At 36.3% G+C, this 21,287-nt stretch overlaps 3 protein-coding genes and 1 long non-coding RNA gene across 4 annotated transcripts in view; 1 reads left to right on the top strand and 3 right to left on the bottom strand.

Annotated features, from left to right (window-relative positions):
- LOC121737209 (atrial natriuretic peptide receptor 1) overlaps nucleotides 1-2,071 on the bottom strand; it is a 55,156-nt gene extending 53,085 nt beyond the window's left edge. The window contains exon 1 of the mRNA XM_042128815.1: nucleotides 1,896-2,071. Within this exon, the coding sequence (XP_041984749.1) occupies nucleotides 1,896-2,023 (128 nt within the window). The 5' untranslated portion in view covers nucleotides 2,024-2,071. The remainder of the gene's footprint in view (nucleotides 1-1,895) is intronic.
- On the top strand, nucleotides 299-8,543 carry LOC121737237. The gene is made up of 3 exons (XR_006037109.1): nucleotides 299-312; nucleotides 8,216-8,279; nucleotides 8,496-8,543. It is a non-coding gene; the product is annotated as an uncharacterized LOC121737237 (long non-coding RNA).
- Nucleotides 8,544-12,666: 4,123 nt separating this feature from the next.
- Nucleotides 12,667-17,830, bottom strand: LOC121737230 (GTP-binding protein Rit2). Its single transcript, XM_042128840.1, has 5 exons — nucleotides 17,406-17,830; nucleotides 16,887-16,960; nucleotides 14,170-14,364; nucleotides 13,628-13,768; nucleotides 12,667-13,140 (listed from the first exon to the last, which is right to left on the bottom strand). The coding sequence occupies exons 1-5, from the start codon at nucleotides 17,536-17,538 to the stop codon at nucleotides 13,024-13,026; spliced, it is 660 nt and encodes a 219-aa protein (XP_041984774.1). The 5' UTR covers nucleotides 17,539-17,830; the 3' UTR covers nucleotides 12,667-13,023.
- Nucleotides 17,831-18,267: 437 nt separating this feature from the next.
- Nucleotides 18,268-20,669, bottom strand: LOC121737227 (WD repeat-containing protein 91). Its single transcript, XM_042128836.1, has 4 exons — nucleotides 20,293-20,669; nucleotides 20,049-20,198; nucleotides 19,183-19,388; nucleotides 18,268-18,724 (listed from the first exon to the last, which is right to left on the bottom strand). The coding sequence occupies exons 1-4, from the start codon at nucleotides 20,534-20,536 to the stop codon at nucleotides 18,491-18,493; spliced, it is 834 nt and encodes a 277-aa protein (XP_041984770.1). The 5' UTR covers nucleotides 20,537-20,669; the 3' UTR covers nucleotides 18,268-18,490.
- Between the last annotated feature and the right edge of the window lie 618 nt (nucleotides 20,670-21,287).

The following is a 21,287-nucleotide window of genomic DNA, read 5'->3' as shown; positions in this document are numbered from 1 at the left end:
CATCCCCGCTTGATGTGTAGGGAGGTCCCATAAAAAAATATGTTTTTAAGATTTTATAAACCATTTTTTGGCACCATTAATATGTGCATTGTGCATTCATGCCGAATTACAGCTTTGTAGGTCCTATAGTCTCTGAGCAAAACCGCGGACAGACAGACAGACAGACGGACAGACCGAAACTTTAAGGGTTCCTTGTTGACTACGGAACCCTAAAAATCAGTTTATTAGGTACTTTTGGAGCCCATTTTTGACAAACAAATACTTCCTTTTTAACCGACTTCTTATAATATTAGTTTGAATTTTAACAAATAGGTACTTGTAAATCTCAAAAATTAGGAAACCAAATCAAATACTGAATACCTTTAATGCATTTTGTAATTCACTTAAAGCACGTTTACTGGAGAGGTAATTGTTTTATAGATACCTCAGGGCGACAAACCTTCACTTTAAACTTTACACCGTCGTAAAATGTACCGCGCTCATCGCGCACTTAAATATGGCCGCCTTTTATTACATGACTAGATGACGCCTGCAACTCGGCCACGCCAAAATTCTATTATCGTACCGTACATTTTTCCGGGATGAGAGTATCCTGTCTTTTCACGGGACTTTAGAGTATCTCCATACCAAATTTCAGAAAAATCGGTTCAGCGGTTTGGGCGTAAAGAGGTAACAGACAGACGCATTTATAATATTATTTGTTAAAATTTTATAAAAAATCGAGTAATAAAATGTTTTATTTTGTACAGGGTGTAATAAAAATAAGTGATAATACTTTAGGGTGTGTACGTGTTCCTTGTAGAGAGTTCACTGTGAAAGTAGCAGCGCTGAAAGACCAAATTTTTTTTCACTTTTGTATGGGGTAACTCGTGACGCTCGGGCCCTTGCCCATACAAATGTGAAAAAAAAATTCGTCTTTCAGCGCTGCTACTTTCACAGTGAACTCTCTACAAGGAACAGGTACACACCCTAAAGTATTATCACTTATTTTTGTTACACACTGCATATTGAGGTAAAATATGGTTGACAAAAACCATAATATTAAAAACATCTGCATAAAATTGCTCGCGGCTTCACGCGCGCAAGTGGACATCCCGCTAGAACCGTACATTTTACAGCTACAAGAAATTGACCGAGTTCTACTCTGTAGACTGCTTTATATATACGGATACCTTACCTTTCATTAAAATTGGTCTAGCAGTTTCAAACCTATTTAACGCAAACAAATAGTCATAAAAACAATCAAACCTAAACGGTCAACCTAAGTAATTAAATTTGCAATGATGATGGGCCGAGGTTTTTTATGAAATAAGGGGGCAAACGAGCAAACGGGTCACCTGATGAAAAGCAACTTCCGACGACCATGGACACTCGCAGCATCAGAAGAGCTGCAGGTGCGTTGCCGGCCTTTTAAGAGGGAATAGGGTAGGGAAGGAATAGGAGAGGGTAGGGAAGGGAAAAGGGTAGGGGAGGGAGGTAACTCTTGTAGTCGCTAGCCTGAGTTAAATAATGTGATTGAATCTATTCCAATATTAATTTTCAAAACGAAAGAGAAGAAATATTTTACTAAACAGTTAACACAGACTAGCAGGAATGGGTTTAACAATTGACCAGGCATTCTATAGCAGCTATCCCCAACCCGCGGCCCGCCGGGACTTTTTCAGTGGCCCGCGTGTAGTTAAACCATTTTTAATTTCACCCCCACCGGCAAAATATTGCAAAGTGGTCGTAGAAGTCGTAAAAATTTGACACTTTCGAATAGCTACTTTTAAAGAACGTTCTTATTAATCCCTAAAAATTTTGGTTGCGGCCCGTGACGCAACGCAAAACGTGTTTGTGGCCCGCGTAAAAAAAGGTTGAATACCACTGTTGAATAGCATTATCTAGAAAATTACCTTCCCTGAACCTTCTGGAGCTCAACATTGTGGTGCGCGAGGAATTTCTCGTTGATCTTGTCCAGAGCCAGGTCCACAGCTGGCCCGCAGCGCTCCAAGTCGAACGGCGAGTCCAGGCGAGACGCCATCAGGACTCCAACCTTGTACACCGTCAGCTCAGACAGACACAGCCTCCACAAACATAGCAAACAAAACAACCGCGATAGTTTTACTAATTTCATTGTTATTTTATTTTCCAAAAGTCTGTAAAATGTTAGGCGTGCAAAACTAATTAGGTACTTAAATTTTCAAAATTCGAACGTCGTCGCGGAGGTGAAATTTTTTAGATCGAGGAATTCTTTTTTTTTACGATCTAAAGTTTCATGCTTGGACAGCAGCGAAACGTCCTTTCGCGAGAGTGCGTATGATAAACTGAGTGAAAGTGGGATGGGGCGCAACAAGTCGGGTTGGTTCCCGCCTTTTCCCTCCATTAACCCTTGATGAGGAATCATGAAATTAATGCCCTTAAACCCATTAAACGAGAATCTTCATTGTCCAGATTGAAATGTAAGCTCGCGTTAAAGTAATGTCCAAATATCGTTGGCAAATTACGGCTATTAATTGTTTTTCCCATTCCAAGGATAAATGTAAAGTGGATGTTTATTATTTCGGGAATATTCTGATCATAAATTTTAATATGTATGAAACGCTAACCTATAATATCGCCGTAACAAAATAAGTACTAAAAACAAAAAAAATATCGGATCTGGGTCCTATGCGAGACTACTGAAAATTAACCTACGATGTTTCCACTAAACTGCTACAATGTAGCAACCTCTTCTAAAGAAATACCTACGAAAAAAGCCACTAAGTTCCTATAAAAGTAGCAACGAACTGACTACGAAGTAAAAACGAAGTTACTACTAAATTGCTACACTGAAGCTACGAAATGACTAAGGAGTGATACAAAGTAGTTGAAGCTACGAAGTTGTTACGAAAGAAGCTACGAGCTAAAGCTTGACCGCTGTCAAGTCGACCCTCGTATAATACTCGTAGCATACATTTAGTATACTACGAGTATGCTACGAGGGTCGACTTGACAGCGGTCAAGCTATAATACTACGAACGAAGCTACGACGAAGAGGGCTTCCAAGGTGCTACGAAGCAGTCTACGACTTTGCTATAAAGAAGTGAGCACACTGAGACGGGCCGTGCCAGGGCTCAGCGTGCCGGGGCTGATCGCAAAAATCCGCCTCCATACAATTTGTATGGAAGCGGACGTCGGGGCGCAGCGGATTTCCGCTTCCATACAAATTGTATGGAGGCGGATTTTTGCGATGAGCCCCGGCACGCTGAGCCCCGGCACGGCCCGTCTCAGTGTGCTTACTCCTTAATATAGCATGCTACTAAAGAAGCTACGAAGTTGCCACGTAGCGAGCACTTTGCTGCGAAGTGCGAAGCAATCCACGACGTTGCTACGAAGCATTAGATTAATAAACTATCATTCCGTGCCGCACACATAAACACTTATGCGTGCGTTTTATGTATTCGTATTAATGACGAAGGCTATATTAATTTATGAGATCTTGGACGGCATTAACGTACATGATAGGGCAAGCGAAGCGAGCCCTAGTATATCCCACATCCAGCCTGTCTAGCATACGCCAACCAGATATCTCACTCTACATGTTTTCTCGATGTTTGATGGTTTGTGTCTTCATCTCTATTGACCCTAGCATGACAAACATTTTTTCTCGCGTAGATCTATCATCGAAATAATACATTTTTATAGAGCTTTGTCGAGATAATGTCGAGATTTTGACATTATGAGACGAGTAGTTTTTAATTATCTCGAGAGTGAGATATCTCGTTGGCGTATGCTAGGCAGGCTGAACATTTTGTGGTACACTTTACGGAAAAACTATCACGCCTATTGATTATGCTTTAACATAGTATCTTTTTAATTTTACCAAGATAACCATGGTAAATTCAATACCGCAGATATTCATCCTTCGGTAATTTAATACGAATGTATTTTTAGCTCGTGAATTGTGATACAACGTAGCTATATACTTTGTAACACTACATTCATAGTAGTAATGGGCAAGTGTGTCTGTCTGTCACCTCTTCACGTCCAAAACGCTAAAAAGATTTGCTGAAATTTGATATGGATATACTTTAAATTCTGGGAAAGTATACAGGGTGTAACAAAACTAAGTGATAATACTTTAAGATGTATACGTGTTCCTCGTAGAGAGTTTACTATGAAAGTAGCAGCGCTGAAAGACCAATTTTTTTTTCACTATATGGGAAAACCGTGACGCTTAGACGCTTGCCCATGCAAAAGTGAAAAAAAATTTGGTCTTTCAGTGCTGCTGCTTTCACAGTGAATTCTTCACCAGGAACACATACACACATTAAAATATTATCACTTAGTTTTGTTACATCCTGTATATAGGAGTTAGGACACTTTTTATCCTGATAAAATGTATGTTCCTAGTTCCCACGCGATAAATGAATTTTGGAGCAACAGAGTAACGGGCATCGTCTAGTATATTATATCTAGTTCAAATTAAACAATGCATTCCTAACTTGCTACTTGTCAGCGGAACAGGCGCCACAGTTCCCACAAGTCGACACAATGCACACAATATCTTCTGCACCAGTTGTCCTATATTATAATGCCTCGACATTACTTAACTACGACATCCTACGTAAGTAAATACTTCGATGCACTTTATATCTTTGGAGCAGCTATACTCAACCTGCGGCCCGCCGGGGCTTTATCAGTGCCAGCGAGAATCGACAATCAATCAACAAGGAACCCTTATAGTTTCGGTCTGTCCGTCCGTCTGTCTGTCCGTCTGTCTGTCTGTCCGCGTTTTTGCTCAGAGACTATAGGACCTATAAACCCAGTATAAACCTAAGTATATTTTTTTTCGAGTCCACCCCATCGTGTGGAGTGACGTTGGATAGGTTTTTAAAAAATATTATGAGTATTCATAGATCGTTTTCCGATTTAGGGATCCGTTTGTGAAATATCCGTTTGTATGGTCAATGAATGTACCTACCATCGAGGAAGTTGATACCTATGCAATTGACAGACCAACGTTATTTGGTCGAATATGTCAATTCAATGTTAATCATGATCTGTCAGCTGGGTTTGACGTAACGCAACCAAACTACAGTTTAGGTCCCCGATTTGCATAGGAATCAACTTCTCTGATAGTACATCTATAACGTGTTTTACACTACTAACAACATCATCTCAGTTACGTTTAAAGGAAAACAACGAAAAATTCCTTTATACTTCGCCGAATACAGTTTTTTAGTTGATCGACTATAACTCAAAAACTTATGAATTCTTCTTAGCCGTGAGAGCTTTCCTTTTAAATTCAGTCATATTTCCTACTCCCGTGAATTTTTTTACATTTTCAGAAGCAACCGTTTAGCTGGTAGAGTAAAAACATAAAAACAAAATATTTATTAAGAGGAGTCCACACCGCCGTTTTTCCATACAAACGCTGTCCCCTGTTTCCTCCCTGGATAATGCCGGTAGAGTTATGATTTTTTTCCTGAATATCTATGGCCACTATTAGCATGTCCCTATGTTTTCTTTTTTTTCATAATTTTATTATTAAAAAAGATAAGAACGTCCAAAAACGCAAAAAAATGGCAAGATTTTCCTCTGTGTTCAAACACCCAGAAAACAAAACTGGCTAAAATATACAAAAAAAATAAAACAGGAACACAGCTCAAGCCTTGCTTTAATTATTAATGAAAAAAGTACTTAAATCGGTTAAGTTTTGGAGAAGGAATCAGCGGACAACGAATCGAAGATTTTCTGTTCTTTAATTAGAACTTTTGTCGTGTTGTCTCTATCGCGCTCTGCGGTGGGAGAATTGAGATTGGTGAGACAGCAATACATTTTCAAATACCTATTTTCAAATTCTCTCGCCCCTGGTGTATCCTCTTAAGGTTGCTTTAAAAACTGCCCGTTTTTAAAGTAATAGAACGCTGAACGCCTGATTTAAAAAAAAAAGTAAAAGTAGTTTTTAAAGCAACCTTATTAAATATAGTGTTTTTGTGCTCTGTCCAATGACTAGTACTGTCCAATCACTAGTCATGTTCACCCTGGTATCTAGCATTTTATTTGAATTTTCGTCGTCGAGGTCGCTTGCCACGTTAATAAGGTACCAAGGTAATAAAAATCACATATAAACACTTTTAAACATGACATTTATTCAACAAAACGACTACACATTTCGCACAATTTAATAAAATATATTCTACAAACTGGGTAGGTACGATTTGGTGTTACAAAACTTCATAACAAAATATAAAATATTGAATACATAATCAAATCACAGAACATTAATCTTTTACTATAAATACTTAATTAACTTAAAAACATACACCGCCGTACTCAGAGACATTTAATTATGATTAACCTTCAATTTAATGAAGAGTTTCACAGATAATGTATGGGGCTTATGTCAAAATTTTGAATAACCTAACCTAACCCTAAAATTTTAAACGGCCTTTCTAACGAACATGTTAAATAATCGACCAAGTGCGAGTCGGACTCGCGCACGAATGGTTCCGTACCCTTATAGAGAAAAAATAGGCCAAAATTGTGTTTTTGTATGGGAGCCCCCCTTAATTATTTAATTTATTTAAATATTATTAATAATTATTAAAGTACACGTATATTTAAGGCCTTTGTGATAATTTCAAGTACCTACTCTTATCTTTATTGATTACGAGCAAAAAAAGGCCAAAAAAAACACGTTGGGTGTATGGGAGCCCCCTTAAATATCACAAATATTATTTTGTTTTTAGTGTTTGTTGTTATAGCGGCAACTGATATACACAATCTGTGAAATTTTCTGAAGTCTAGCTATAGCGGTTCTTGAGATACAGCCTGGCGACAGACAGACAGACAGACGGACAGACAACGAAGTCTTAGTAATAGGGTCCCGTTTTTACCCTTTGGGTACGGAACCCTAAACATAACCAATGGTTAACATTAAAAAATAATTTGAATTCGGAACAAAAAAATAGTGTTGTATAAAAGTTGATCGATAAAAATTTGATGAGCCAAAATTAAAAAAAAAAAAAAACTCCATAATATAACGTCATAACGATTATACGGAAAATATATCAATTAAAATTTATTGACACTGGTCAAGGTCACTATGATAAATCTTTTGTATTATTTTGTAAAATTGATGACACAAAAAAGTTTTTTTTAAGTATAAAAAATCATCAACAATAACAGAGTTTGAATTGTTTCAAATTATAATAGGTATAACCTTTTATAAAGAAATACTTACATAGGAAAAAATATTAAGACGTCTGGAATCAACAAAAATGTGAGACGAGAGAAGACACGAAATACGCAGATAAAGCTAAAGAACTGTCCAAAATATTAAATATTGCATGAGTGTTGGTTAAGCCTGAAAAATTAAGTTAATTATGTAGTTTGGATCTTTAAAAAACATTGTGCGTATTTTATTTCTTCTGGCGTTTGGTGAATCAAAAACGTAATAAAAATACATTATTCTACATTTAAAATACTTTCAAATCCATTAGAACACATCACATCAGTACTATACTAAATGATACGCTAACAAATAACGAGGATTGGTTCCATGTTCACGTTATGACTATTTCAAAAAGTCTGACCAAAAACCCGGTAACCACATTTTTTGTTTTGATGTTTTCATTTAATGTTTCTTGTAATGTTTTGGTCAGACTTGTCAATTACAGTAATAATTATAGTGACCATGGGCGTACCGAGGGGGGGGCAGGGGGGGCAGCAGCCCCCCCCTGGATCATGTTGACGTCCCTACTAAGTATTTTATCTTGTACTTTCATCTATAAAAATAACGAATTTTTGCCATTTGATTGCAATACAACTAAAAATTATTAATTTTTTATTTTCTTTATAAACACCTAGCTTATAAAAAATCTGATTTGCCCCGCCTAAAAAAATCTGCGTAATTGCCCCCCCCCCCTGGCCCAGAACCTGGGTACGCCCATGATAGTGACACGAAAGCTTTCCTTATTTTATAACCCTTCACTGCAGTTTAAAATATCACACATAGCATAGACATTGTGTTTATTTTATGTCTTTTTAATAATTCTGAAAAGCTTTCGTTCGCCGATACCTATATAAAAACAACATCTAAAAACGATAATGACTAGATAGAACCTAAATGGAAATCCTTAAACGTAATAAAATTATAATATTTTTAACAGAAACACACTTATATAATACTCTACCGAACATATGGGGAAAATTCTTGTCTAATTTGGAACATTTTTATATATTATAGCATTGGATCTTATATTATTTAAGCCATTAAATGCATGACAGGCCTTATTTAGGAGTCTTACAACGTGGCATAAGTGTTTGACGCGACGGCAGAAAGAATTAAAAACATTTTCGACTTCATATTATTATCCTTATCTATATCGAGGTAGCGTATTAAATTTAAATATATATTAAAATATGTAGTAAATAAAATCACATTGGCCACTCCAATCCATGGATAAAGTTGAAGCCGTCGATGTTTTTATTTCCCGCTTTTGCCGTGTCTTACACTTCTTGCCCAGCTGTACTTAAAAAATAGCCCTTAAGTCTACTAGGTACCAAAATTTTAGGTCTTTTCGGACTATCACTTATTCGGCTAATATACACGACATAGAAACATTAAAGTTAAAAAGTTTCATGTTGAAAGAAATTCGTAATGTACAATTCTTATGTGCGTTTGACTTCGGGACGTTTTGTTTACGTTATTCTCTTTTTTGTTGAACTTTCAACTAAAATAGCGACAAATACTTAATTCGGTCAAAAACTTATCAGTTTTAGTCGACAAAATTAGCGTCAATTCACACCAAAAAATGACAAACGCGGTGTAAAAGTGAATTTAGATTTTTTGGAAAATAATAGAGACAAAGCAGAGACAGTTTAAAATAAACCGTTTCTTGTACATCATTACGAAGATGCGGAGAGAGGCCGCGAAGCTCATTTTTATTAAGAATATCATTATATTTACTCTAGTTTGACACCAGGTATTGCCTTGATGGTCAAATCACTCGACTACTTACATAACATGACATAAATATTAAATATATATCATTTGGCGCACACATCCTTATGCAAAATAATAAAAATATTTGCCTCTTTTAAACATAAACATAATATGATATAAAACAAATTTTTTTCAGAAACTATAACTAAAATTGTTATAAAAATAATACACTCGTTTTATTGATATTAATAAGGAAGCATTTGACATCACTATGACGTCAAACACTATACCTAAAACCTATAGGGAACGTGCGCATTAAGGGCGCTGTGAAGTGACGTCACCAATCGATACTTGTGTCATTATTTACTTGACATGCGCTGCCAACTATACCTGCACGTTCTTGTATAATGTATACAAAGAAAGTGCTCCCTTCTGGTGTCAGAAATCCGAAACTTGTACTCTATTATTTACTTGGCATGTCCTGCACCTATAGTTCCTGCACGTTCCTTATAAAGTTATACTCGCAATTAAAAAAAATGCGCCAAATCCTTAAATATAAACACGACTCACGTCACATTATATTCAACTACACTAAAATTTGTGCGTATCGACCTAACATTATACAATATCCACACTGTTCACAACACTAATAGAACAACACACCGACTATTTTTAATTATTATATAAATATTTTTTTTATTTATCTTTATTGCTGTCTCTGTCACACAGATTTCACGAAGAGCTCGTTAGATCTCACTTTTGCTTAAATTGTACTTTAAGGTAGGGGTATAGGTACGTAGAAGAAAGTGTATACGAAAACTTAGTTGAGAAATATTGGTAAAATATTATCGATAATTTTATGGATCGAGTAAATACTAAATAGTTGTGCTCCTTTAAAACAACTTATCTAACGGGTATGTTGTACATGGGACGAATTCCATTACTTTTTAAGTAATAAAAAAATTCTACCTCTAATTCTTATCATGGTGCATATTCCTATTGACTCTAAAATAAAATTATTGTAAATGCGACATATTTCTATATCGTAAACTAAATTGGAAAAAGAATGGCACGAAAGCCTTAAGGGCTAAAGATTTATGAATTTGACATTTTATTCATATTTAAAATTTTATAAATTATGGTTCGTCGGGTCTCCAAAATTTTAAAATAGGAACATTTCATTGAAATTGGTAGTAAAAAAGAAATGCATGTCGATACGTGCGTAGGGCATCACTAAATAACTTATAATGGTACATTTCCGTCACAGACATAAAAACATGGACGCTTTTTTTTGCAATAAGTTGTAATGTTTTTTGTAATGCAAAAGAAATAAACAAAGATTTATTATTTTATAATAAGAGCTAACAAACAGCTTACCATATTTTTGCTCTACTTTAAGACCTTATTTTTTTAAAACCTTTTATTCTCTATATATTTGTCGCTGTCGCACAGCATGAAAAAGGAGATATAATATATTAGTGCCATTCAAAATGTAACCTAATAAGTACTATCTTAACAACGTCCATATTTTTAATGTCCATGATATTTGCCATTAACCCATCAAGCCCCATAAGTAATCACCGATGAGCGAGGCACAATAGAATAACATTAAATTTTCAAGAATCCACGACCGAATGATTAATAGGATTCTATTAAAAATAATTACTTTTTAAATATTATTTAGAATATTTTGAGGGGCAATGGCTTATATTTTAGAATGAATAGTTTAGAACGTGTAGCATTTTATATCTATTGTTTTTAATCTAAGACCCAATTCTCTTACTCGCTCCCGCACGTGCGATATAGTGCGTGTGCGAGCAGGACAGGCGATGACTTGGGCCATAGCTTCTTAATTATTTAGACACGAATATCTGCAATGCCTATTAGGTAACAATTACACATATTATTGCTTTGACGAATTCCTTAGCGGAAGACACTTTGAGGCCGGTTACTCGTGCACACACTACACTCTGAACAGATTCATTTTGATCTAAAGTAGACAAAAAATTGAAACTACCAAATTAATGTGATAAAGTATTGCGCGATTAATATGTGACATTATTGGAAGCATTGTAGCACCTTGCTATTATAATTCATAATATTATGTAATGATTAATGACATTTAAATAGGTAGTAGACATTTAAGTAGGTAGGTAACATTATATCTGTTCATACTGAGCTTACATTTAGATCAAAAAAAATCTGAATAGAGCATAATAATATACTGTTCAGAATCAATTTAATCCTAAAGAAAAAATATTTATAACGGCCACGGAACAGATAGAAATTCTTTCGCACGCCAAAACATTGCTATCTTGTTTCCACAGTAATCCATTGAAATGTTACATGAGCTTTGCATTTTTTAGAGGACGCAATTTTATTTTTGGGACATGTGGAGAATCAAATGTCAATAGAAGCTTAACCTCAAGTTTGTGGGTGGTGCCCTTGTCCCCCGGCCGCCATCTTGAAAAAAGGGGTGACAACACTATTTTCTCGATAGCTCGGAAACTATACGTCTTACAAAAAATTTGTAAAATCATAATTTGTTGCAAATTATTTTGCCTACAAATATATTTATATAACTTTTTACCCTAAATTAAACACGTCACGTCCGCCCGTCACGCCCAACGACGTCACGTCAAAACGTGACGTCGATACTACGGGCTGCATGCACGAAGAAGATGACGTCATTGTCCCGTTACGCTCATTGTCGCGTTCCGCAAGCGAGAGCGCGGCACGAACGAAAGAGAGGCATGATCGGCTCGAGCGTACGGCTCAGTTCGTAGTTGTCCCGTCAAACTACCGTCCGTAAACCGACTTTACAGTCAACCAATACTATTATTTTTACATTTAAATTAATTTGATTCTGAACAGAAAATAAAATATTGTTTTAACACTCATTCATGGCGTACGACATTTTATATCTCAGTAACAAATAATCTTTCTTATGTTAAGTTACATCTAAAATCGCTCAGGTTAAACGGGGGTTTGTCATATATCAATGACAAAATCAAAGCTACAGTACAAAACTAATAAGTAATAAGTAATTATTAGTTTTTACAGTTTGGCAAAAATGAGTGCGTTTTAAGTGAGGGCGCTTTTCTTTTATTATATAGGCAACCCTACGCCACGCTTGAACGCACTTTTGACACACTACGTACTAGGGTTTACAAGTAATGTTGCCATTAAAAACTTTTAGTTTTCACCGCGCCAGACTCCTATTTGCTAAGCTATAAAACCAGGAATCACAAATATTTCATACAAATTTTAACTTTTAATATGATAACATGTTGTGACTAGCTTCTTGGTTGGAGGTGGTACTTTTGTGGAAGTCAAAATTGCTGATTATGAGATTGTACCGTCAATGAAACTAATTTATAGGCAGTTGACTGAACTACGTCATTTGGTCTGATTATGATAATTGAATGTAAGCTATAATCTGTCTATAATCTAACTCATCCAGAGTTAGACATAACGCAACCAAACCACGAAGATCCGCGATCTGCCTATGAATAATCTAATATTACTTATTACTATATTAACTGGGGCTGCAACATTTCTAAGTGAAATACTTATCCACTACACACTCCTAGTATTTACAGCCTGTCAGCTAATATCTACCTTACCCACAAACGAAATATGTATCAGTAATTAATAATAATGTTAAGTAAGCTTCGATTTTATCATTGTAGTGATAAAACTCCTCATATAACTTTGTAATAAATTAATAAATATAACCTTTATAAATTAAAATTGTTAATAAATAAATTCATATATACATAAATAATGTTATTCACTTATTAGGCCTAATCTATTTGTGGGGTTTTTAATAACTTTTGGTGTCAACAACTGTTTTAGATACTTTTATATTAATTTTTGACACCAAGTGCTCATATGCTTGATAACTTACAACTATTTAGGTTCACGGGTATATAAAGTTTGCTGTTTAAATAATAATTAACTATCAAACATAACCAAAACGTTTAACGGTGGACTTACATACTTTTTGGCAATGAGAGAATTAAATTAACTTATAACGTATGAGGTAGTGCGATCTTTGCCGTTGTGCGGTTCTGTGAAAAAGTAGATCTGTCAACGTCAACGTCATGTCACGGGGTGGAGTGATGGCGCCTGCGGCGGCGGAACACGAGCGCGAATATGCTGCGCAGACGCCGCCAGCGCCGCCGCCCGCCGCCCGTTGCGATGCCCGTGCCCAGTATGGATGACTGATGATGCAATTTAATATGTCAATCAAAAGATAACAAGGTCTACTTCTTCTTCTTCAAAAATAGCCTCCCTCGAGGAATAGACAGTATCAATGTCGTGAGGTTGCGGATGTCTGAGTTATTGCAAAATATCGTGCGTTTGTGCAAATATCATGACAGCTCTTTTTTAAAAACACTTTTACACAACAGACATTGTATTAAAAATAGTGAAAGATCCAATAGGAAAAGCCAGTTCGATTTGAGTCATCAGCGGTTCTTAATAAAGGTCGCTTGCCGCGAGGATCGGGAACCTTAAGAGGCCCCTTTACACGGGTGACTATAGCCGCACGATTTACGCCGCACGGCGAGGATCGACTGTCTACATGGCAGTGGACTCTTGCCGTGCGGCATAAATGGTGCGGCTATAGTCACCCGTATAAACCCCGCATAAGAATGGACGGTCGCGTTCATATAACGCAGAAAGAATCAAGCAACAGAAACCATATACCTGTCTCTGTCTCTCGAGTCGTCGTATCTCTCTCACGAGCGCGTGGAAGGCGTCGTCGACGTAGTGTCGGAGCGCCGCCGACGTCTCGAAGAACGGACACCCAAGTTGCGTAGCCAGCGCCTTGCCCTCGTCTATCGTCACCTGAAATTATTCAATTAATAGGGTTATATAAAACGGATGATTCGAATGGTTTTGACAGTTTTCATCTTGCAAAAATTCTACACGCTTGCACTCTCCTTGATAGGAGAGTGCGCAGCCAGCCTTTCCAAGTATCACTTGAATGATACCAATGTGTTTGAAAACCAATAGGTACAATTCCTTTCTAGAGAAATTGATTTTTCGAGATTAGAAACATCATATGACGGATCGCATCATGTATATTTACGTAAATATTTTAATTAGTGTATATTCTCACTTAGTTTTTTATTTTTATTTCTTCGGAAAACCTACAGCTATTATCATAAATTAACTTGACTAAATTGTAACTATAAGCCTTTTAAAAGTTTTCAGAAATGGTTTTGTTGCACCTTGTAGATACTTACTTGGCGAAACCTCACAGCCAGATCCAGCTTGTTACCGACGAGGACCAGCGGCAGCCTCTCCGTCGGCCTCGCCTGCGCCAGCAGCCGGCGGTACTCGGCGGCCGCGCGGAACGACCGGCGGTCCGTCACCGAGTAGCATATCATGAAACCCTCCCCGCACCGCATGTATTGCTCCCGCATCGCCGTGAACTCCACCTGACGGTTGACCAGACGACCTTTTAGCCAAGACTTTCTTTACTGCTTCTTTATAAAATTGCCAATCAAAAAAACATTTTATATGTTGACGTTCGACTCCACTTATGTCAATTCCATACATTTTGATCGGCGATTCTATAAAGCAGCGACTAAGAAAACGTCTCGTGTACAGGCTCTGTTTAACTAGAAACCAACTTTGCAAAGAAGTTGTGCAAGTCATGCACACAATAAAAACTTATTTTTATCACATGACACTACAGTGATATTTTGTTACCAAATTCGTTTCCATTGCCATTTTTCCGAGATAAAAACTATCCTATGTACTTTTTTCCCGGGGCTCAAAGTACCTCCATACACAATTTCAGTGAAATCAGACAGACACATGGGCGTACCGAGCCGCCCCGATCATGTTGACGTCCCTACTAAGTATCTAGTACTTTCGTCTATAAAAATTAAAAATAATAAAACGAATTTATGCCATTTGTTTGCAATACAATATTTTTACAACTAAAAAATCTGATTTGCCCCCAGAATCTGCGTAATTTGCCCCTCCCTGGCCCAGAACCTGGGTACGCCCATGGACAGACAGACAGACATGGGCGTACTCAGGTAGGGGCAGGGGGAGCAGCTGCCCTCCCCTGGAAGATAAAATAAACGTCAATTGAAAAGCTGCCCCCCCTCCCCCTAGCTAAAATCCTAGGTACGCCCATGCATACAGACACACTTTAGCATCCTACTAATATTATAAAGGCGAAAGTTTGTTTGGATGTATGTATGTATGGATGTGTGGATGTGTGGATGTATGGATGTTTGTTACTCTTTCACGCAAAAACTACTGAACGGATTTTAATGAAACTTTACAATAATATAGCTTATACATCAGAATAACACATGGGCTACAATTTTAACCGACTTTCAAAATGGGGGACGTGTTATGTTCGTTTTCTTATGTTCAACGATTACTCCGCCGCTTGTTAACCGATTTTCAAAATTTTTCTTTTGGTATATAGGGTATCATCCCAATTTGGTATTATATTTACAAAAGTGGTGATGTGATGAAGGATACATTACTTATGTATCGAGGGAACTCCTCAAAATGTATATGGAAACATGTGGTGACTTCGGTTTCGTGAGAAGTATTCTAAGCATATGCTACCAACAAGTAAGATTTTGCACCGAGGTATACCTGGTATACCGTGGTTCGGAAGGTGCTGAGAGAACTCCTTATTCTTTATAGATACAAGTTTGGGAGTTTCGGCGTTGTTTTAAGAACGGAAAGCATATGCTACTATGCAAATTACATTCATCATCATCATCACTACCATAATATTATACCATGCATCGTCCTGCATGGTTATGACTTATGAGCCTATAATGACCCTGTTGTTGGTACTTTTCATAGTCTTTTAGATCGAGACTCGAGTTTGTCAAGCGATAATTAAAAAAAATCTATACTTAATATTATATACCTGAAGAGTATGTTTGCTTGAACGCGCTAATCTCAGGAACTACTGGTCCGATTTAAAAACTTGTTTCAGTGTTAGATAGCTAATTTATCGAGTAAGACTATAGGCTGAAGAAACTCAAGAAAATGTGGGAAAAACGGGGGAAATATTAGAAATTACGAACTACTGAAGCAATTTTTATGGCAATATTTGGCACAGATATAGAGTAAACCAAGTGAAGGGAGTAGGGACATAAGAGCTATTTTTTATGGGAAAATGTACGGTTTCCGTAAAATTCCTAATTTACGCAGGCGAAGCCGCGCGGGACATCTAGTATTTTATAATTATTCTGTATGTATAGTATGGATATTGACTTATTACCTGATAATTAGGTAATATATGCCGCAGCCTAGGGGTGGCAACGTACATAGACGCCAACAGATTTCGTACATGGGGAATTTCATACATGGTACAGAAATAAAGTGACCTACACTCATAATAACTGTATTTTAAAAAGATAGAACCAACTTCAAAATGTAGTTCTGGAAATATTACATACATATGCGTCAAATTGATAGCCTCCTTTTTTTGAAGTCGGTTAAAAAGGCACTGGCTATCATTGTAACCACATAGTAAGTGTCTCTTTACATACTTAATTACACTGCAAGATGTTGCTTGCAACTTTGTTATTACAAAAATTAAAATTGCAGTAACAATACATTTATCTGCAATAAAACTATCTTATGAGTTATGGCCCTTTAAGAGACACGAATATAGGCAGTTTAGTGTGATGAAGCAACAGACAGATAGACATTTTTACTTAGCATGGGATTAGATGATGTGATGTACGCTACCAGCTACCTATACTGTACTCAGTGAAACAGTCAACGACCCCTACCGCCAGTAGGGGTCATTGACTCCCTGTCAAAAACTTGTCATTTTCTATATGATATAGAAAATGACAAGTTTTTGACAGGGAGTCAATGACTGCTGCCACCATATATTGTCAAATACAGTAGTGTATACTATTATATATTATTGTTTGCTTATTTAATTTCAATTTGTATATATTCTAACCTGTCCAGCAGTATCCAATATATCCAACAAAGCAGGCTCTCCATCAATCACAGCTTGCTGCTGGTATGAATCTTCTGTAAAATATAACATTGTAATGAATACTTTTAGTAAGTAATTAAAACAGATTTGTAAACAACTTTTGACTTATATTTATGACTTTATCTAATAAAGACAATATTAAATTGGAAATATTATGTACATAAGTAAATGAACCAAAATAACATCAAAACATTGTATGGCCTTGTAAAAGATAGTTCAGTGCATCATATTGCACTAAAAATTGCGATGAAGGGAACTACTAACATTCAAGAATTTTGCTTTGACAATGTGACTTCTGCATGTTATGGTGATTGGCTATACAATTAATTAATTTATGGATGATACTTTGAATAAGCTAGAATAGCCTGTGAGGGTGGGTAAACCAATATACAGGCTTAGGCTTAGTTTGGGCTCCAAGTCTCCCACAAATTACTAAATTGTAATTTTGGGAGAAACAAATAAATGTTATTATTATAATACCTATAGTCGGGTCATGGTAGTCGAGGAAGCTGTGGCTGACGAACTGTAGTGTGACCGCTGACTTGCCGACCCCGCCGTCGCCGAGCACCACGATCTTGTACACACGGAGGCCCCGCGACGTGCCCTCCGCCATACCGCCGCATACCTGCGCGATCGGCGACCCAGCGGTGCCGCGCCCGCTCCGGTCACTCGCACTGCCCCGCACCCGCCATCCGCACAGACCGCCCCCCAACACTACCACCGTGACCGATTTGCACGCGACCGACTCAGAAACCACTCCATTTGTCACACATATTCCTGGTAGGTGAACCCGAACGCAAAATATGGTTTATCAAAATCGACACGACAGCTGATCGAATGCAAATTGCAATGGTTTGATAATTTTGACAGCTACATATTGACATTTCTGATTCAGTGCACAGATAAAAAAATGTAGGCCAGGACCACAGATTAAAGGTCTTTGCCACAGATCACCACAGATGCATTTTTGTCTATGAACGTATGTCTGTCAAGAAAGTTAAGAAATTAAAAAGTGGCAACATCGTAGTGTCATCCCTTTCAAATCAATTTAAGAAAAAAGGGATGACACTACGATGTTGCCACTTTCTTGATGGATACAAAAGACCTTCTGTAATCGTTTTTAATTTTTAAGTTATCAATATCTTCTAACACTGATAGGTAGTTACTTAATTTTTATAAAGATATAGCCATCAATGTACTTAATTCTTCAAATAATAAATTAAGTAAAATTCAAAGGCCATAAAATTAATGATACTTTAATCTGAGACCTTTATTTTTAGACATTTCTGTGTAGATATTTTAAAGACCAACCATATACCAACTTACTTTTAAATAATATATAAAACAGTACTTAATTCTTTAAATAAAAATGATAGCCATTCATACTCTTAAGGCATTACTTATACTGAATATAATAAATATACGAAAGTGTAGGCTTAAAGTGTCACACTTCCTCATAATAAATTTATATGACACTATGTTATTGTAATTTCAATTTTAAAACAATACAAACATGGTGCTTAGTACTTATGCTAAAATTAATTATTAAAAAAATAAAAATACAGTTAATTTTGGCTCTGAGATCTTCCAGATTTCTTTCCCATGACAGGACTACCACCCATCTGTCTCAATAATCCTCTTAGTCCTCTGGCCTCTCTTAACCCGTGATCCAAATTTTCTGATGGTATAGCAGAGAAATCATCCACCAGAGAAAGTGGTCCACTTAGTTTTTCAGAGTACTGGGCTAATCTTGACTGATGACCACAAGGCGACGTCTTCTCAGTTGCAGGCTGTTGGGACTGAAACAAGAAACACTTTTATTTAATTTAAAATTTAAAAAATAAATTATTGTTTATTTCATCTGATAGTGATAATTTGTACTCTTAAATTATTTAGACACATTATCAGCAGCTGTTTTTAGCATTACTTTAAAAAAATAAAAATTTGGAAGATTAGCAATCAATCTGCTTAGTTTCAACCTACGAATAATAAAAACTAAGGAAAAGTAACTCCATCAAAAAACATGCTCCACAATACTTGTCAAAAAAGTGTACCTTAGGTACACATTTCAATACATTTGCAATATTTAGGTGACCTTGAGCGGTACTAGGCTGATATTACATGACAGATCAAAAGGAACCAAATTTATAACGGTAATAGTATGGGAGTTACGATTCCTTAGTTTTTATTATTTGTAGGTTTCAACCATATTTTTTAGTAATTTAATTGCCGAAAGAGGCTGTTTAATATATTTTACCTTTAGCTTTAAAGCATTGATCTCTTCTTGAAGACGTTTTAGGAGAGCTGCATCGCTTTCGTAACTGGTGAGAGTTGGATGTGGCATACACTGGAATACTGTAGCCAACAAATTATGAAGAGACACCAAAACACTGTCCTGCCAAGCCCTTGTAAAGTACAAGCTGAATGAAGGATTTTCATCGGGTTTTTGTACATATGGTAACACTGTAAAAGAAAAATAGGAGGCTCAGGCTATATAAAAACTTTTTATTTGAGTATGGTGGTATTCTATTCTATTTCTCATTCAATGTAATAATTTAGTAATATTAAAAATCTATTATCATATTATTATTATTGCTAGAGTGTGTCTGTGTGCCAATCTGTCTGTTTTTACCTCTTCACTATTTTATTTTATTTGAATGTTTGGTATGGAGATAATTCTTATCCAGGAAAAATGGGTGATTACTAAGCTATCAAAAAGTTTTAGAAAATGTTGACTATTTAACATTAAAACAAAACATTCAAGTAACTCTGAAGATAAAAAAAAAACACTAATAAAAATGTTATTGAGTAGATAGGATGAAAAAAAATATACAGTAGGGACTTGCTAGTCCGAACGACCAAAACATATACCCAGTTCAGATGGACGCAGCGTTTGGATGATAGTATGTAGACATTTTTAATGCATTTTTTGGATGTTGAAGCCATGATAAAACACACAAAATATAGTAAAAAGATATGTATCTATAACAAAATGGCGGTATAGCGTACGGGGCAGCTATGGGAGTGATTTGTGCGGGGGAAGGGAGTTCGTTCGGATTAGCTGGGGTACGGACTATCCAGGCTCTACTGTATTTAAAAGATATAAATATTAAATAGGCTTACTAAACCACTCTTTCCATTCACTTTGTCCTTGCAATTCGGGAAGCATTTTGGCCATGAATTCTGATACTTTCTCATTACGTACACCTCCAGCATTCTGAGTGGCAGTTACCAAATACAACTTGTACAGACTGTACTCTATTTTTCTGATAGCTGAAAACGTAATAACAATACAAACAGTACAAGAAAATCCAACATTAGTACAAAAAAACAACTTTAGCTATTGTAAGTATTGGTATTTACAAACCAGGCTGAACATGTATCTCTAACTTGGAAAACACCAGCGTCTCTAAATGATTCCAATAATCCTTGAGACCATTAAGATCTGAATAATTGATATAATGCATAATTTGGTCGACCATTTTATCGACACGGAAGCCTTTGTCTTTATCGGTCTTTAAGTCATTATCAAATGCTTTAACAGTAGACGTGAATCCTCTAAAAAGTAAATATTCTCTAACGATTTCATCGACGAGTTGAATATGGGCCATCTTTCTCCACAACGTGTTTCTATCAATTATCGGTTATAATCAAGTTTCAATTTTTACGATATTGGAAAATAAGTTAAGTAAAAACAAATAACAAAATTAACTATAGCAATAAATAATATACAACAATAAACATAAATCATCACTTTGTTTATTTTCAACACACTTTTGACTTTTCCTTCTTTTTTTTTGACGTGTTCCAAAACTCTATAATGTACTGCCAATATGTAATTAAACGTAATTTGACGAGATTTAATTGGCTCCCAATACGTCAGGCTGTCATCGGTATACTATGTAAAGCATAAGAACACATCTGTTAAAATATTATGTCACTGTCATGTTGACAGTTTTATTTTTTAACCAACTACCAAAAAGGAGGAGGTTACAGTATTCCAAGGCTTTAAATGAATGTGTCAATAGCTATGTCCACACTATGCACTTTCATCTTCAATTTTCGTCATCAACTTTCATATTGGCGCATTCAATAATTGAATGAGTCAAGGAACGCAACGCCAATATTGTTATTTTTGAAGTTTTGGATACGGTCAGAGGGCATGCGTCGCGGGCATGCCTCACGTTCATTGTTGACTGCGCTATAACGCATGCCCTTGACGAACAGAAAAGGGCACAGTGTGGACCATAGATTAAGGATATAAGTATTATACCTTCATGGTGTGGACAAAGCTATTGGGCGCTGCTGGTAAAGGAGAACTGTCAAAAATAACGTTTTTGTATGATAGAAGCGTTAGTTCCT

The sequence above is a fragment of the Aricia agestis genome, chromosome 20 (assembly GCF_905147365.1).
Source record: "Aricia agestis chromosome 20, ilAriAges1.1, whole genome shotgun sequence".
NCBI lineage: Eukaryota > Metazoa > Arthropoda > Insecta > Lepidoptera > Lycaenidae > Aricia > Aricia agestis.
This window is presented reverse-complemented; position numbering and strand designations above follow the sequence as displayed.

Coding starts and splice junctions, on each gene's coding strand:
- LOC121737230 (XM_042128840.1), bottom strand. CDS start 17,538: ATGGCGGAGGGCACGTCGCGGGGCCTCCGTGTGTACAAGATCGTGGTG. Junction 13,769..14,169: donor TGGCTGTGAGGTTTCGCCAA/GTAAGTATCTAC, acceptor GAATAATTTCAG/GTGACGATAGACGAGGGCAA. Junction 13,141..13,627: donor GACTCGAGAGACAGAGACAG/GTATATGGTTTC, acceptor TTGCATCATCAG/TCATCCATACTGGGCACGGG.
- LOC121737227 (XM_042128836.1), bottom strand. CDS start 20,536: ATGGCCCATATTCAACTCGTCGATGAAATCGTTAGAGAATATTTACTT. Junction 20,199..20,292: donor AGAGATACATGTTCAGCCTG/GTTTGTAAATAC, acceptor TTACGTTTTCAG/CTATCAGAAAAATAGAGTAC. Junction 19,389..20,048: donor TGAATGGAAAGAGTGGTTTA/GTAAGCCTATTT, acceptor TTTCTTTTACAG/TGTTACCATATGTACAAAAA.